This window comes from Squalius cephalus (genome assembly GCF_949319135.1).
Source record: "Squalius cephalus genome assembly, chromosome: 20".
Lineage (NCBI taxonomy): Eukaryota > Metazoa > Chordata > Actinopteri > Cypriniformes > Leuciscidae > Squalius > Squalius cephalus.
The window spans coordinates 25,127,132-25,145,253 of record NC_137141.1 but is presented as its reverse complement, the minus strand read 5'-3'; the positions used below and the strand labels follow the sequence as shown (position 1 = coordinate 25,145,253).

The 18,122-nt window shown below is 35.8% G+C and overlaps 1 protein-coding gene across 2 annotated transcripts in view; it reads right to left on the bottom strand.

Moving 5' to 3' along the window:
* Nucleotides 1–7,203: 7,203 nt before the first annotated feature.
* Nucleotides 7,204–18,122, bottom strand: part of insyn2ab (inhibitory synaptic factor 2Ab) — a 47,573-nt gene continuing 36,654 nt past the window's right edge. The window contains exons 4-5 of one of the 2 annotated variants that reach the window (XM_079854308.1): nucleotides 8,645–9,118; nucleotides 7,204–8,520 (exon numbers count right to left, since the gene is read on the bottom strand). In XM_079854308.1, the coding sequence (XP_079710434.1) occupies nucleotides 8,935–9,118 (184 nt within the window). In that variant the 3' untranslated portion in view covers nucleotides 7,204–8,520; nucleotides 8,645–8,934. The remainder of the gene's footprint in view (nucleotides 8,521–8,644; nucleotides 9,119–18,122) is intronic. The other variant, XM_079854309.1, reaches the window with a different exon arrangement.

Sequence of the window (18,122 nt, the reverse complement as noted above, 5' to 3'; positions counted from 1 at the left end):
ACATTCGGTCATTCTGTCACGTACTGCTGTTTAGTAAATGTACGACGAAGGAGATATACTCAAGCAGTTTTTAATTACGATCCAAAAACACTAGAGAATACAGGAACAAGATAGAACACTTACCATTAACCACACTAATGTGAACACAACATTTCATTACATCACTTTAACGCAGGACAAAGTGGGGAGAACTAAGGGCTTAAAGGGTACTAAGAACAAGTGACATGCTAATTAGGGAACAAACTATGGAAACAAACAAGGGCATGAGGAGTAACTATAAACAAACAAGGATCACAGGGAAAATCAAACTAAAACACAATGAAACTAAACAGAACCAAACCTGACACATTCATTCACAAATCAAACTACACTTGCCATGCTATCTGTTTTTGATTCACTTAAGAGAATGGCTAAAAAAAAATCAGACTACCTGATTTTTTGGTTCCCAGCCCTTCCTAGTCATACTGTTACTGTTAGTCATACCAGCATAGCTTTTCTAGTGATGTTATTACTCAAGGACTAATGATTATAAGTTACATTAAAAAAAAATCTTGTTAGAAATTTTTATATATATGATATATGAATGATATTTATTGAGAGTTTTCATTTGTGACATGTAGCAAATTCATAAGATTTCTCCAAGTAAATTTCTCCTCTAAATCCTTAAGCCCAATATCCCATGTGACATTCACACATTGTAGATCTAATTTCCTGTGCAGATGATCAACTCCATGGAGAGATGAGACATGAAATTAAGTTGGCCTTTATTGGGATATTATAATGATTACTAAGCTTAGAAAATCCACATTCAATATGTCTTTACATCAGGACCATAACTAGAGCCTTACGGGGGTTTTACACCCTTAGGGATGCAGCCATCAATCTTTTGTGTTAACATCAAATTTTCCCATCTAATGGGAACCGGCTTTAGCTTATTGTTCTTGTGTTTTCATGGCTCTAAGCCAGAGCTCTGGGAGTAAACCTGTTCATTTTGATCCCCACTGCCTATCCTTCATATAGTGAGATCTGGCCCCTAATGTCCACTTATCGACCGTGTGAAGTGGCCAGGCCCCCTTCACACTAGTGAGCGATGGGGAAGAAAATGGACTGATTCAGGTAAACATTCCTCAGTGTCTCCACTGCAAGGTTCCCTGCTGAATGTTAAATGCATATATATATATATCCCCAGTTTTCTAGTGTTTTCCCTTGATTATTCATTCTGTTCACCTGTCATTCTATTAATTATCTCATTAGTTCCTCTGGGTATTTAAGCCCTGAGTTGTCCTTGATTCTTTGTCCTGTATCATCCTGTTCGGGATTAGAGCTGCGCCATGGGCCTTTAGACTAGTATGATTACTCCATGAATATGAATGCAGAGTTGATATGTTTCCCCTGTGTTTCTTCTCTGTGGATAATTGTATTAAAGACATTAAGTTTAAAGTTTTAAGCGCTCTATTACACCAGCCGTTCGTCAAGACATATAAATATAATGTATTTGTATTCAATTAAGTATTCTAATATTGGTAGTGCAACTTGGTATGCAACATTTTATATATATATATATATATATATATACATTTTTTGGAGTATAAATCTTTAATGGTTCTAATGATGGAGCACCTGGTTAACACCTGATTAGTGCACCTGTGACTATCTGAGACGACCTGGATGGATGAATTTAGTCAAAATGGTAATTTGTGGGTTAGCATTTGCTGAGAGGGGGCTGATACTGTGGCTCTGATCTGGAGGTCTTTTTGGATGAGTTTTGCAGCTGTTGGCCAGCAGGACTGGAAACCTCCATTCCACTGAGCAGAGAAAGAACGATATCCAAGGAGCTGTGCTTTTTTTCCCCCTGCAGATCCGTGCCATGCATTATTCATGCTTTATCTTCCAGGCTTAGACCTGCGCCCTGGGCCTTTAGACCAGTATGATCCCTCCATGAAGTACAGCAAGAAAGTTTAGATCGTTTCTTCTGTCACTTTTTGTGGGACCAATTCTAAAGCTCTAAATCAAACCGAATTTTTTTTACCCCTGCCTTCAAGCACTTGTGGGGCACGGCGGCGTGAAATTGTACAGGCTTTAATGTCTACAGAGACTTTCAGAGGCTATTACGGCTTTGAAAGCAAAAACCAAGCTGTTAGTGGCTTACTGTAAATAAACACAGTTAGGGTTAGATGGGAGAACGGATGGCACTATAAACATCAGTGTATGTTTCTCGCTTTCTCACATGACCTTAAAACCTTAAAAAAAAAGTGTCATCCTCCCATTTTTTGAATAGACATGAAAATGCACATTCCAAACTTAAATGGTTGTAATTCAAGAATTCTTTTGAATATAGACGTATTTGGTCTTGTTTTAAAGAAGACTTTTGTAGAAGTGAAATAAATTAAGAAAGTGAAACAGAAAAAAAGTTATAGAAGTTTGAGTTTATGAAAATGTACAATGTAAAAAAAATATATTATTTCTATAAAATATATATTTTCAAAACATGTTGGACTCTAAAACTGAAAAAAAAAATCTGAACAAGTTGTGTTTCAAATTTTAGATTGATATCTCAAAAAATGAGCTTTCGGTAAGATTTTGTTTGGGCGCAGTACTAAACTTTTTCACTAGGTGACAAACTGACTCTATTACTTCCCATATAAGGGCCTCCATTTCCATATGTGGTTTGAGTGATCTGAACCATTATTTCCACAATTTTCATACAATTTATGAAGTAGACATCCTATTCAGTAGTAGTATTGGAAGTTTGGCTGATTTTGATATGAATTCAACCTCTAAGAAACAAGTAAAAAGAACACGTGTGTTTATAGCTCGCTGCCACATCACAAATGGTGAATCTATTATTTTTTTCTATTTTTTCTATTATTATTTTTGTTAATCTATTAACATTTTCAGACCTTTTATTAAAAAAAAAAATTGAATGGATGCTATCTTTTGAACTCTTGGCATGAAAACGAACTGAGGTTTCGTCCATTCTTTCATGATTTTTTTATGTTCATTACCATTTCAAAATAAAGGTCTGAACACGCCTTAGGAGTATGAAAATATTCTTGTTGCAAATTGATAAATTACGGCTCCTTTGTAATTTATTTTGAAAATCACCTGAGAACTAAAAACTGAAAACTAGAGATTGTTAGCTTTCAAATGATATATAGTTTGTCAAGATTAGTTTAGGTTTAGTATAGGATATTACTGTTTTAAATATGTAATGGCTGTGGTGGGCCGGTGACACTTTTTTTCTCACTCTCTTCCATTGTGGCACAGGATAATAGAAGGACTGTGGTGTTATAGTCTCAGGGCCTTATTATCACATTCCCCTCCTGACACAACAGGGCAGGTCTCATATGTGAAAACTGAGTTCTTAGAAAGACCCTGTTTAACTCCTCATCTCATTCAACATTTCAGTCCATTAGTCGCGACTCGCTAGTGTTATTCTCCCAGTGATTAACTCCCCTTACAAAGCAAGAGATACAAAACTCTTGCACTCTTTTTTTTCTTTTCTATTTTTTTTTCTAGATGTATGCAAAGGGTGTACTTAATTTATTTGTTTTGCATTTCTGAAATAGGCTACAAGTGAATTTGCCTACTCGAAGGAAATATATTTTATTGTCTGAGTTCTCATTTACTGTATGTTTCCTAAAAGTATCAAATTGACTGCCGTCAACACAGAACGCGGCTCTACATTCCACTTCTTAGACCTCTGTGCTTGCGTCTTTTGCACTACACAGCAGTCTAATAAGGTGGAACTTTTATAAAATGTGTCTCTTGACCTTGCTTTTGTTGTTTTTTTTGTTTTTTTTTACCATTCCACTACCCTGCATTTCACATTTTTAATCAAATGCAAAAGCGGGTGCTGTGTGAACTAAAGGCAAGTTCACATAAAAGTTGTTTCACTCGTTTTATTAAACATGCTCATTGCACATGTCTCGATCCTTTTTTCAACATGTGTTTATCACACACAGTGTTGCCAAGTCCACGGTTTTCCCGTGGAATTGGGCTACTTTTACACTGTTGCCGCAGGTTGTTTTTTTAGTCTGCTGATTGAAGTGCCCATCAAATTTGCGTAACCATCTTGAACATGACCAACATCTGCATGGGGAAATCTTTTGCTCTCACAAGAAACTCTTCCTATTGAAATGACTGGATTTCACCCGTGAAAATTCACTAAACAACAAAATATGAATTATTACAGACCTCAGTGTTTTCTCTTTCCTATAGATAACTTTACTTCTATACCCTTTAAATCTCCAAGCAAACCATAAAAAGTTGCAGTAATCTGTCAGCTGTAAAACTGATCAACAATTACCCCAATAAAGTCACTGACGGCAGATCCTCATATCTGCTCAATGAGATACAACATTGTAAAACAGGGGAAAACAAGTTACTTGCATTTAGACTAATCGCAAATCATATGAATGGATAATACTGCAATCCGTAGCTCAGATGGTTCATTTGGAGATCTGAACAGGTCCGCAGATGCAGAGTAAGCATTTTACAAGTACAGTGGTTCTTGCACACGTTAACCTTAGGCTGTAATTTACATTAAAGCTCCTCAACCTTCAGTTGTCACAAGGCCTTGTTAAGTCCACTGCTGAGACTGAGTGTCCTCATAAACATTTGAAGGGTTGGGGGCACGGGCCCGGGCTGCTTACTTTTAAAGCCCACTAAGCTCAAGTCCTCTATAATTTATTAATGAGCTGTTAGGAAACCTTGAATTTTTAAAGCAGTGAGGGATGGAGATTAAAATTTAGCCCAAACCGGTTGTCGACAAGCCCATCCGGCTTTTGCTGACTTTTCTCTCTCTCTCTCTCTCTCTCTCTCTCTCTCTCTCTCTCTCTCTCTCTCTCTCTCTCTCTCTCTCTCTCTCTCTCTCTCTCTCTCTCTCTCTCTCTCTCTCTCTCTCTCTCTCTCTCTCTCTCTCTCTCTCTCTCTCTCTCTCTCTCTCTCTCGCCGTTGTTATTACTCCTAATGCAAACCCTTAATTTATTAACAGAACGTGCTTTGAGATACTTTGCTGTATAAAATGCTCAACCTGTTCCTGCTGTGTGTGAGACTGTGTTTACTGAACATTTATGCTGTTCCCTCTCGCTCGTAGGGAAAATCACTTTAAGGGTGACCATTTCTACACCTATAAGTGTGTTGTGTGTGATAGTCTGGGCTTCTACTGCCATTTCAAAAAGGACACAGCTTCCTTTTACAACTGCCCTCACCAGCCCATATTTAGAGGGTTTCAAAATAGAATATGGAAAGTCTATACACAATCATTTCCCATAAAAAACTGACTATGCCAGATGTTAAAATTCAGCTGCAATTTATTTAATAAGTAATTATGTTGAATTTATAATATGACAATTTTATTAATTATGTACATAATTTCATGTGTAAATACAATATGAATCATATTATAAAGACATGTTGTTTCCAAATTTAAATGAGTAGCTTTAATTCCACTGTTCTAAGGCCAAAGCAAATTCTAAAAATATAATCTAGAGATAATTTCATTAAAAAATATCATGATTTCCATCCAGTCTTAAGAAAGCAAAATAATAATAGCAAATTTGTAAAATGCTTTAAAATATCGTTAAACATTTATTTAATGAATAAAAATGGTTCAATTAAATAAACATTTAGTACTTTATAATAATTTATAAAGTGTTTTTATATAGAAGTATTTTTTCTCTTTGATTTATTTAAAAACCTCTGGTTCATATTATATTGAGATCTTGTTATTCTCTGGTCTACACTTATTCGATAGTCTACAGTTATTATTCTGAGGTCATGGGAGCAGGCAAGCTGGACAACTTTTCACTGCTAAATCTTGCTTTTTAAAGGCCAGTTTCGAAATATGGATTTTGTCAGACACAAGAGGCACTCAAAGCATGAGTGGCTATTGGGAAGATTACAGTCACATATGCTATATAAGATTTATCCTCAGCACAATTCTCTTTGAAATGAGATCTGGTTATCTGTTCACTGGTAAAATTGTTTTCTGCCACAATCACAATCCTCTACAGCCTTTGTTGTAGTTTTGGCAAGGAAGTGTAAGAATATTCGAAAATGTGTCTGTACTTTTCTATAAAAAAAATAAAATAAAATAAAAAAGTCAAAAATGAATACATAAAACAAAAACAAAAATTTTCATTCCATTATTGTTATTATTATTATTTAAATCTCAAGGTTTCTATTCCGTTTAAACAGTAAAATAGTATTTTCTTCCCTATTGTGACATACAGTATATTCAAGAGAAACTGCATATAGGGTGGGACTTGATTTTTTTCCAAGGAATTGATTGGATGGTTGTGATTTGCTAATTGCTGTGATGTCATGTGAGTGACAGGTTGTCCCGCCCTCCTGCCAGTAATCATCAGAAAAGAGATTGTTGCTGCAAGTGACATAGGAAGTTATTTTGATTAAAGATTATAAGGGGGTTTAAAAAAAAACAATGATGTGAATGGATAAATCATTTCTAATAATTACGGCAATATTCCATAAAAGAACGAGAATTGTTCATTTTGATTTTATGGTGACTTTGAGGATAAATGAGGTTTCTGTTCTTGAAAAGCTTTCACTTTTTGCAAATCCATTTGTTTTTGGTTTTCCCTGCACCAAAAAAAAAAAAAAAAAAGTGTAATCAAGACTCCTCTGTGAATCTGTTTGGAAAGATTGCAAGGAGACAAAACTGCAATCAGTTTTCTAAGTCATTTTGGTCATGACTTCCATGTGCTCATTAGCTTAAGTGGCTACTGTTATCAATACTAAAATAAGGCTGTTTGATCAGAGTATAAGTGCATGCAAAGTCTTGAGAGATTAATTTGGAGTCATTTCCCTTCGATGGGTCAGCAGAATTACATTCGCTATGTTTACGTTAGTTATGTTCGCAGAATGAGTTCAGAGGAATGTTTCTTCCCTTGAGTCAAAGTGAGTGACAGTATATTGGCAGCAGGTGTTCTACTGGAGGCCGTCCAATCACAGAGCACGTCTGTGGAGTGTGCGCCAAAGCTGAAGCCAATCAATTTTAGAGAGAAGTGTTGCAACCATCTCGTCCTCCAGCTGAGTCCTGTTCAAAGCACTATTCAATCATCTTCCTGAATTGAGTATCACCACCAGAATCCACTTTGCAAGAATCCCAAAGCAACCCACATTTCTTTGGTCTTACTCTAGTCTAAAAGAACATTCATGGGAACAGGACAGTAGAGTCATAATATTTTGCATCAGTTTCTTTATTGTAAATGCACTGTGGGTAGAAATTGTATAAAATTTAATATTGCACAATATAAATCAATTGCACTTTCTCAAAGTATAATGATGCATCTGTGTTATGCTACAAGAATACGTTATGCAGGTACTGTGCTCCAATTAAACAAGATATTGTGAATTGACCAACTCATTATTACTTTTAAATATATGACATATAGTTATCAAAATGCCCTCCAAGTATCAAGGTTCTTGGGCTACCAGCTAAATACAGTGTTTGGCACTGTAGTGAATGTGTTGAAGACATTTGACTTGTGTATAAATACAAACACTTTTTAAAGCTAAATAAATGCTAAGCACAGATTGTATATACATAGCCCTCTATATGTTACCTGCATTATTATACTTCCCAAATTGTGTGTTGTGATCGTTTCATCATTACATTGCTTTAGGTGGGCAAACAAGCACAAGATTTCAGTGATTGGCTGCCATCATATTCAAATTTAATTGAGCAAATGACACGTCAGCTTGAACAGAGTGGTGTGTATTATAGAGCCTGTATCTATTGTTTTGTGTTTTGAAGTTGTGCACTTTCCACCATATAACATATAGGCTAACATACTTTTTCATCATGGGACATATTATATGTTACCAATTTTCAGCCAATTTAGTATTATTTTCAAGCATCTTTATGAGTCTGACAAATATATGAATTATAGATATATAAATTTATGTTTATGCTGTAAATACAGCTTCATATTCCCAAGAAAATATTCAGGCCTGAAACACTGCAAATTCACATTTTTCTGTGAATGCTATTCTCATCTCAAAAATGTTTATAGCCCAATATTTGATACAGAAATCAATATAATTGAAAGACAATTCACAGTTTGTATTTTCAAAAAATAAATTAAAACTTTAAACAACTGTGTAAACCCATTTTCATTCATACATTTACAGCTTAACAATTTCTGACATACTAATTGTACATCCTCCACGTTTTTCAGGAAAAATATCTCTACAAAGCCATCGATTATTAGTGCATGCCGTCAACTGATTCTGCTTTTACTCACTACAATTTTTTATTTATTTAGTCATAGAATGATAACCAATTTTCATTTAAAATTGAAGAGGTGAGAGACTTTTAGAAAGAAGGAAAGCAAGAAAGAAAGAGACAGAGGTATATCTTAGCTATCAAATCTACTTTATAACTCTCAAAAGTTTGTGCTTTGCTGATTAGATGTCTTTGATGTACGGCTCCAAAGTAGTTTTGTGGCAAACTATCATTTAGCTTTGAAGTTTCTTGTCGCCTCTGCAGGGTCCCTAAATACAACAGGATAAATGTAGAAAGGAGAGAGAATGATCAGAGTTAAATATGGGAAACAACACACACACACACACACACATACACACTGCATCTACAGTACAAACATCCCTGCTCTCTTACCTTGCTAACTTGTCTAAACCAAAGGATCATTGTGTAATCCCTTTGGAAAACGTGAGATCAGGTGAATTCAGCAGTTCCCAAACTCAGAGGGTTTATCAGAGGGTCATGATTAGAAAACAACTGTTATTCCTTATTAAAATCCAGTCACTCGATGGATCCCATGGTGCATGTTCCAAAACGGTGGCTAGCAGTGAGCATTTCTCCATGTTTATCCATTTAGTGAAGCAGAATTCTACTAGAATTTGCTCGTTGTGGTGGCCTGATGGTTTAAGGTTCCCTGAATCCATATGTTAGAGGAACCAGAGTTTCCATCGAGCGTGCTTCTTGGTCTCAGTCTTGGACTTGCGTTTGGGTGTGGAGGTGAACACCTCGTGTGTGTAAGGCAGAGACGGGTAGCACGGCTCTTCTAAAGGACACAGTCTCTTCATTAAGGGCTGCAGTTTGTCCTCTTGAAGTTTAAAATCTAGTTCCACACTAAAAGAAAAAAAGGGGAACATTTTAGGTGAGGACAATGTACAGTAGAGTAGAGATCATATAAAATCAGATTCCACTGTCTGAATGGGGGTCATGATAAAGTCAACAATAAATCAAAGTTGACTCCATTTACTTATGTTAAATTAATCTCCTTTTGTCATATTGTGCCCATTTCATGATCTCAAAACGCTAGTGCATCAACATTTTTCAAAAACAAAGTTTGTCTTTCATAATTTTTCATCAAAATGTAATAACTTGAACCACCTCTGAAATAACATTCCCTTTTAGCTAACATCACTCACAGGCTGTTTTGATAGTATAAAAAAATTATAATTGTTACGGTTGGTTGCAAGAAGGGAGTGTATATGTAATCAGTCCTACTTGACCCACTCCGAGTGTGATTTGAACCGTGGTCTCTGGTGTGGGAGGCGGGCACGCTAACAAGGACACTAAAACCCACAGTCGCTATAGCAGGGATGGGCAACTTCGGTCCTGGAGGGCCACTGTCCTACAGAGTTTAGCTTCAACCCTAATCAAACACACCTGAACAAGTTAATCAAGGTCCTCAGGATTACTAGAAAATTACATGCAGGTGATTTTTTTTCAGGGTTGGAGCTAAACTCTGTAGGACAGTGGCCCTCCAGGACCGAAGTTGCCCATCCCTGTGCTATAGGGTGCTTCTTGAGGCCAGGGGAGTGAGGTTTACACGCACAGCTCTTACTGGCCTACGTCCGTTACAGAAACAGGATCTATTTGCAGCTAGTGATTGACGCTTTTGAAACACTGCTTCATGAAGCTTTGAAACCTTTACAAATATTTTGTCTCGAATCAGTGGTTCGGAGCGCATATCAACCTGCCAAAGTCACGTGATTTCAGAAAATGGGGCGGTGGTGATCTCTGAAGCCATGAATCATGCAAATTCACTGAGATCGCCCCCCAGCAGCGAACCATTGAACAAGTGTCTATAGTTTTCACCTTATCTCTGATCAGTCTGATCAGAACATATACTATACAGAGACATAATAATTATAATTGTATTAGATGATTAGTTAATTGCATTTGATAGATTATACTTTCAAGAAAACATTTGCAATGATTTGTAAAAGCTGTTTTTATGGGGGGGTTTATGTTGCATTTACACTGTTTTGACCAGCAGGCATCACCAGCATAAGGGTTTCGAACACTTCGAAACAGTGACCCATTTCGTGAAGCAATTAGTTCAATTCATTTGAAGCTTTGAAAAGCTTTGTTTCTCCCATCACTATTTGCAGCAGTCAACTTTAATTAACAGTAGATCAAAAATAACAAAACACTCTGGAACACTGGACAGAACAGAAGCACGCAGGAGAAAGCAAACTAAACTGCAACAAGAACAAACAAAAACCAACTGAGAATGAGGGCCATATATAGACAGGTTAACTGATGAAAACAAGGCACAGATGGGGACTAATTAATCAACTAAAGAATCACTATGACAACAAATGCAAATATACTTAGAAACCAAGATAACAGAAAGGAAAAACAGAAAACAATGAGAACCAAACTAAAATTCCATGAAACATTAAACTAAAACAAGTCTGCACATTACAATACTTAAAAACATTTTTAAACATTTGAAAAAATTAAGAAATTAATACTTCTATTCAGAAAGGTTAAATTGATCAAAAGTGACAGTCACATGTAATAATAAATTTGTAATAATATTTCACAATATTAGTATTACTGTATTTCCGACCCAAAAGGTTTTGAACAGTATTTTAATATCATTAGATAATTTTAGCCAATCACCAAATAGCTGTTTAGCCATTGTTTTACACAGTTTTAATGATCAATTCCCAATAGTTAAAATCTTTTTTTTTCCAGTTGAAAATCCTGTTTTACTCAGAAATTCGCAATGTTATGAAAGTACATTGAGGTGCAAATGCCGTTTCATGTCCGAGTTCTGTTTGCCTTAGCAAATTTTATGCTATACGCACCTCAGTCCTGACCTCTAACATCATGACTAAGCTGTTTAGCTCAGTCTCAGTGTATGTGTCTATGTATAGGTTTGAATGTCCTCGCACAGCCGTCTGACCTCGTCATCTCTCTAAAGTCATAATCCCATGACAATCAGATGATTCCTGATGATTGCAGTGGCTAAACTCCCAGATTAACCGTCAGAGGCAGCTTTAATCTGATCTAAATGAAATCATTCACAAAGCAGTGTAAAGAACAGAGACAGACAAACCAATCACACACAACTGCCCCATTTCTCTCTTCTTTTGACTTTCCTGCAATGCAAATGAGCGTATTGGAAATCAATGCTGTTTGACTCATCAATTACACCCATTTATTTAGATGTGTGCAAAAAAACATCTCTCTGACCAAATTGTAGCATGGGAGTCAATTATGTTTTATCTACGTCCTTACACTGAGGGTTTATTTGATTTGCGGTAAGGAATGCCTACTTCTTATAGACAGAAGTCTTGCAAAAATCCAAAGTTTTGTATTAGATAACCCAAATAATGCTGCTATGCATTGAATTTTAACTTAATACAATAGTGCTTTATCACATATCCACATAAACAAACCTTAAAAACCAAGGACTTTTTCCCCAAAACAGTTGTACTGTGACAACAGTGCGTTCCAAAAACAGACTAAACCCCACAGAGACAAAGCGATCTGCATATCATTTTCAAGTCTGCCCTGGATTTTCACAAATGATCAGAAAAACTTTTCTGGAATGATATATTTAGAAGCTGCAGTGTTTGGTTTGTCTATTTACAGAAGTTGTGAAAGCGCAGCGATTCTCGGCAGACTCTCTGAGGGTGAAAGAGAATGGAACAACAGTGTGTTCCTGCTCCAGGTTGAGCTATACTACACTCAGCAATTAATCACAGGACAAACCTGAGCAGTTACCTTGTGTACACTACCGACAGGAGGGAATGAAACATAAGGGTGCCTGGTAAACAATGCACAGTAAACAACTGCAGAATTTGCAAACCTGGCTCAAAATAAAGAGGATGTCTTATGACGGTAAAAGAGAAGCAAAACTCGAGAGCATGTAGATGTGAATTTGAGAACTTGTACAATAAATATTTGTACTTGCACACTAAAATGTACACTCCTGTACAATATTTATTGTACAAGTTCCTGTGAAAACCTGTAAAATACAAATCTGAAGTTGAATGTTGAGATTTGCACTCGTAGTTGTTGCAGAAAAATAGTCACAAATGTGTAAAGTGTCATTCACAGAAATGACACAAACTTGTAGTAACTTGAAGTTTGTGTCTGTTATTGTATTTCTGTGAATGACATTTTACACATTTGTGACTACTTGTCTGCAACTTCAAATTCAGAATACAGGTTTGGGACTATTGTCTGTGAGTACGAATTCAACATTCAACTTCAGATTTGTATTTTACAGGTTTTCACATCTGAGCTGTGAGTGTAAAATTTTGCGTACAAGTACAAATATTTATTGTACAAGTTCTCAAATTCACATCTACATGCTCTAGAGTTTTGCTACTCTTTTACCTTCATAATGTCTTAAGGTTGTCATGTATTCTAAGAAATTATCTTTTGTTTTCTGTTGACCCAGATAGGGTTTTGCAACAACAAATGCTGATTATCAGTTCAATTCATACTCGATACTCATTCAAAGCAAATAGGATTTTGTAATAAGATATTGTTGACCAAAATGAAAATCTTACTATAGAAAAAAATGATGATACTCTATATTATATTATATTATATTATATTATATTATATTATATTATATTATATTATATTATATTATATTATATTATATTATATTATATTATCACGTCTGTATTCTGTTTCTACAAATGTTTTTGTAAAGAAATTAAATAATAATAATATTAATACTGTGCATAATTTTATTAAAAAGCAATTTACACATTTTAATAGATGTTTTGACTAAAATTTTAATAATTTGAAGTCTTTTAAAGGAATAATTCACCCAAAAGATCTTGTCATTCCAAACCTTTATGGTGAATAATAATAACAATAATAATCGAATGTTCATCAAAAAGAGCAGCAATTTATGAACTTTAATATATACTTTGGCAAAAAAACAAAAAAACAAAAACAAAAAAAAACTGAATAGTTCAGCCAAAACCATGATGAATGTCATTCTAAACCTTTTTGGTGAAATGTTTTGGAAAAAGAGCAAATTGAACATTCTGCTAAATATTTCCTATAATGTTCCCTGTTATATGGGTTTGGAACAACATGAGGTTGAGTAAATAAATGTTCATTTTTGTGTGAACAATCCTTTTGGCTTCCAGTAAATTCACAGGAATTTAATTTGAAATTGATTTTTAATAAACCGCTGTGATTATGAATAGGCGAATGTTAAAATAACTCCCAGTTGTTAACATCAAATATAAGTGACCCTGGTTCTTGCTCAATTATTTGCTTCACTGCTTCTCGGTAATGCAGAAACATACACACACAAACATACAGTCAAACTCAGGGGGCAGTAAACATGGAGCTAAATATTTAATCACAGTAACACTGATGTTATCCTTTATATAGGTATACAAACATTTAGTTGTGTGCCTGAGTCAATGACAGGGTACAAACGTCAGATGCCAGAAATATTACCACAGGGGAAAATTTTAATATAGTTCAATCTTGGACACAACAATGTCAAATAATGTTCCAGTACGAGTCAAGATCACAATTGATTTTAGAAGGAGTCCTAAAGGTTTTTATCCGAGTGAGCGGAGGCTGGTGCGAGAGATCAGTTGGATCATTTCTGAGGGTTTTACAGAAGCTATAGTGGATTATTCTCAAGCTTTGTCTGTAATTTTTGCTTGAGTGGCTCCGTTGTCCTTCCCTGATGTGCACATTGCCAGGTCTCTCTGCCACTTCTTATTCAAACTATACCGCTATACCCTCCTGTGTCCATGTCTGAATTCATGTGGTGCTGCATGGACAGGTCAGGGCAAGGTTGTGCTGAAGGACAGGCCCGTCATGTGACTAATGGCCACATTGTACTTGCAGCCTTGTAAAGGCAGCCGCAGAGTGAACTTATCCAGTCCACTATGCCAGCAATAGGCATCACAATCAGCACTTCCTCACTGGCCGCTCTCCCAGCTCAGGGCAGGAAATGAGATTTTTGGCAATCAGACAATCAGACTTCCTCTTGTCTTCTGTTTCCTCTCCTCTGTTTGGTAGTGAAGAACTGATCTGCTCATTAGTGCTGAGTGGAGCACGCAGTGTTCAGCACCAGTGAGCACCGGCATCCAACTGCAAAAATCTTCACTCTCTGGGTCAATCCTACTATACAGTATGATTATTTTTTTATCATATTTATAGAGGTTCAAATGTTCTTTAAAACAAAGAAAGAAAAATAACTAATAATAATACAAAAGGTATGTCAAATTCTGACATTATTGTACTTTTTTTATTCAGACTTTTCACTTTAAAAGTCTCCAAATCTTTTAAAAAATATTATTATGAATTAAAAAAAATTATAATAAAGCAACATGAGCATTTTCACTAGTGGTCCCAGACATATGGACCCCAATGTATAGCTTAATATTTTAGAATTATTAAACAAGTTTTTTTAACACTTATCAAGTAGGTGAACATAAATAAAAACTTGAAGGTCATTAGGAAATCTCTGATCAATATTTCAAACACTATAAATAGTAATATTGTTTGTTTTTTCTGTATACTTTATACTGCTTAAGCCCCCCTGTTGTTAAACCCAATATTTGAAGGCCCCCTTCTATGTACACTATAATATTTCCAGTATTTCTGCTGTAATTATGGCTTTTTTGTTAACAGAAACTGGAAGAATTTATATTAAATTAATCACAATTAATTTTGTGATTCCATAAACATCCTGCGGCCCCCTTAGAAGTTTTCTGAGACCCCTAGTGAGCCCCTATATTGATTTTCATGCTTTCATTCTTTTTCGTAATATCCTTTTAACTGGCATGTGTCACGTGTGGTGATGCCATCCAAAACGAGAACGCAGGAATTTAGTCCAATAAAGCTTTAATCCACAAAATAGTTAAGCAGGAGAATCTCACAAGAACACAAAACCTTAGCACATTAATTACTGACAATCACCAACAAAGAACTGAACAAAAGAGGGAGTACTTACACAGAAGTGACAAGTAAAACTAATGATCGACAGCTGAACTTCATAAGTAACCAAGGAGACAAACTAGGAAACAATCAAGGCTAAACTGGACTGAAGCACAAGAAACAAACACAGGGAACGAAAAGACAACTAAATAAAACATAATCCTGACAACATGAATCTCCAAGAAGTGACATCATCATGTTGGGACAGCAGCACAAACATTAGTAAGTATTAGCTTGAATTCTGTGATGTTTTCTGTCATTAGTTGATTTGTATTAGTTTATTTTTTTCAAACATTCCATCCTGTTTGATTAAAATACATAAATCATTTTGATTTGATAAAAATGTCAAAAGATGATTAAAAATTAACTAATTAAAAGGTCCCTATTATGCTTTGTAGTGTGTAAAGCTGTTTGTGAATGTAAAATGTCTGCAAAGTTTTAAAGATCAAAGTGCACAACAAATAAAGTTATTGTCTACTAAAAGAACAAATCGATTCTGAACTGCCAAAACGAGTGGTCTGCAAATCCAGTCTCTCTTTAGTTACACATCTACGTAGATTTTTAAACAATTTGCATAATGCAAGCCTATGGTCAACATTGGTCATCGTCTACTTTGACCTTTAACACCCAAACACTTTAGTTGGTTTGTATTGTTGACATAACGAGAAGACGCTACGAAAGCAAATTTTCTTTGTATACACTTCCAAAAGCTGAGGATGTGAAGAGATTTTAGAAATTAATTTTTCCAATGTTACCACAGCAGTATTACTCCAAACTTTTGTTGTGTTCCCATCATTTTACTGGTCCAGATTGAACTATTCTTCCAATGTTTTGGTAAATTGATACCATTGTTACTGAATAAATTTAGATATGCTAATGGGAGTTTCGTTTCGAACACAATCTGTAAGCGGTAGACCAATCACAACGGACTGGGCCATCCGACCAATCAGAGCTGAGTAGGCTCATGGAATGGAAGAGTTTATAGAGACCAATCTTCGTCCAAACCGTTTCAGACACTTTGAGAAATCAGGTGATGTGCAATGTGTTTTTTGACCTTGGATGCACGTGAATCCAAAAAATGTACGTTAGCCAGTTCGATAATAAAAAGCAATTGTCACTTTTGCTGATAACAAACTTTGTGTGAACGCAGTAATATTTATCACTCTAAAACAGCCATATTCTGCTGCTGTGTGAATGTAGCCATTGTGATTAGCTGCATTTCTCTGAGCTGCCAGGGTGTTAGGCTGAGAAATAGAGAGAAAGAACGGGGACACTTTCCTACATTTTGAGAAATCATCTAGAGCCTGTACAAAGCACAAGATTTACCCAGTTTATTCCTGGTTCATAAATACTTAATGGAAACCGACTCGCTGCTTATAATGAGAACTATTGCAGCCTTTGAAAGTGAGAGGAGGAAATCTGTATCACACCATCTCAATAATTGATGCACGAAAGACACTTACAGTAATCCGCTTGGAAATAAACAAAGAAATATAAAATACCATGTACAGATCCAAATGGAATAAACTGCTACTGAATTTGGCACCATTAATAGGTCTTCTTCATAAGCTCATAAAGGTATTGCCAAACGTCTGTAGAAACCAACTGGGCCGCCGTGCGATGTGACACAAAATAAATGAAGTTGGAAGGGAAAAGGTGCTAAATGTGTACTGTATGAATACCATAGGGAGTTATCTTGGACACCGCGCAGAAAAACTGGCGGTTGCCACTATTTCAAAACTCTAATGGTTGTTTTTTTTCCTACTTCTGATGAATGAGTCATGCCTGTCTCCTGTCAGCGCACCCCGAGGACAGAGGCTGCGGCAGGACGACCACAGGTCGGGCTGTTCATTCTGTCGCTATCTGTCTCCCAGTATGTGTCCAACTACAGAGACATCGCAGCAAAATCACACCATGCTGGCTTCACTACTCTGACATATGAGAATGTACAAATATACAAAAGTGCATGTACCTGAATGTATAAAAAACAAGTGCAGACTTTTGAGGCACATGTGCATGCTGATACAATTTTGTCTTTACATACACAGAAGTTTGCAGAAGCGTCCGCTGTTGCATTGCCATATATTTTTCAGCTATATATATTTTAAATTCTTTATTTATTTCCACGGAACTTGTTTGTTAATTATTTGTCTTCAGCAGAGGAGAGAAAGACATTCAGGTTTAGAATGACATCAGGGAGAATAAATGATGATAGAATGTTTTCTGTGATATTTCTATTAATGCTTTAGCAGTGACACCATGCAGTGCAAGACCTCATCCTGCAGGCTTGCTTTTTTTAACCAATTTGTGCACATGCTTTAGAGAGCATATTCAGGGAGTCATGTGGTTCAGTGAAGAAATAAGTCCCTGGATTATAAAGCCGATGCTGTTTTTGCCATATGTTCTGGTGCATTGGGCTTTTGATAAGAATCTTTGTAGCCGTGTTCTTTGAGATATGAGCGCCAAACAAAAGCACTAAGAATTTGAGCTTAGTTGAGCTGATGCAAACGCAGAATGAGAATCGAGCATCAAGACACAAGTAAAGTGCACTAAAGGTTCAGTTACAACTAAAAATACCCACAGTATACGATGCTTATAAACTCACTACACATGTAGCAAAAAGTCAGGGTCATTCTTTTAAAAGTCTTCGATTTTATTTATTTTTCCTAGAATATCTTTTTAATCTGCTATGTGCATCCTTATTTAAAATTTACTAAACAAGGTTGTGTGGTTTGGCCTTTTGTAAGTCCATATTAGCTGAAAGGTGCTTAACTGTTCATGAAAATTTTATTGTTCTTGTCAGTCAATTTAGCAGTGTATAAATTCAAAGATTAAGGCCAGTTAAATAGTGCACTGAATATGTCACTGTAATATGTCACATTTATGTCTTCTTTAGTTC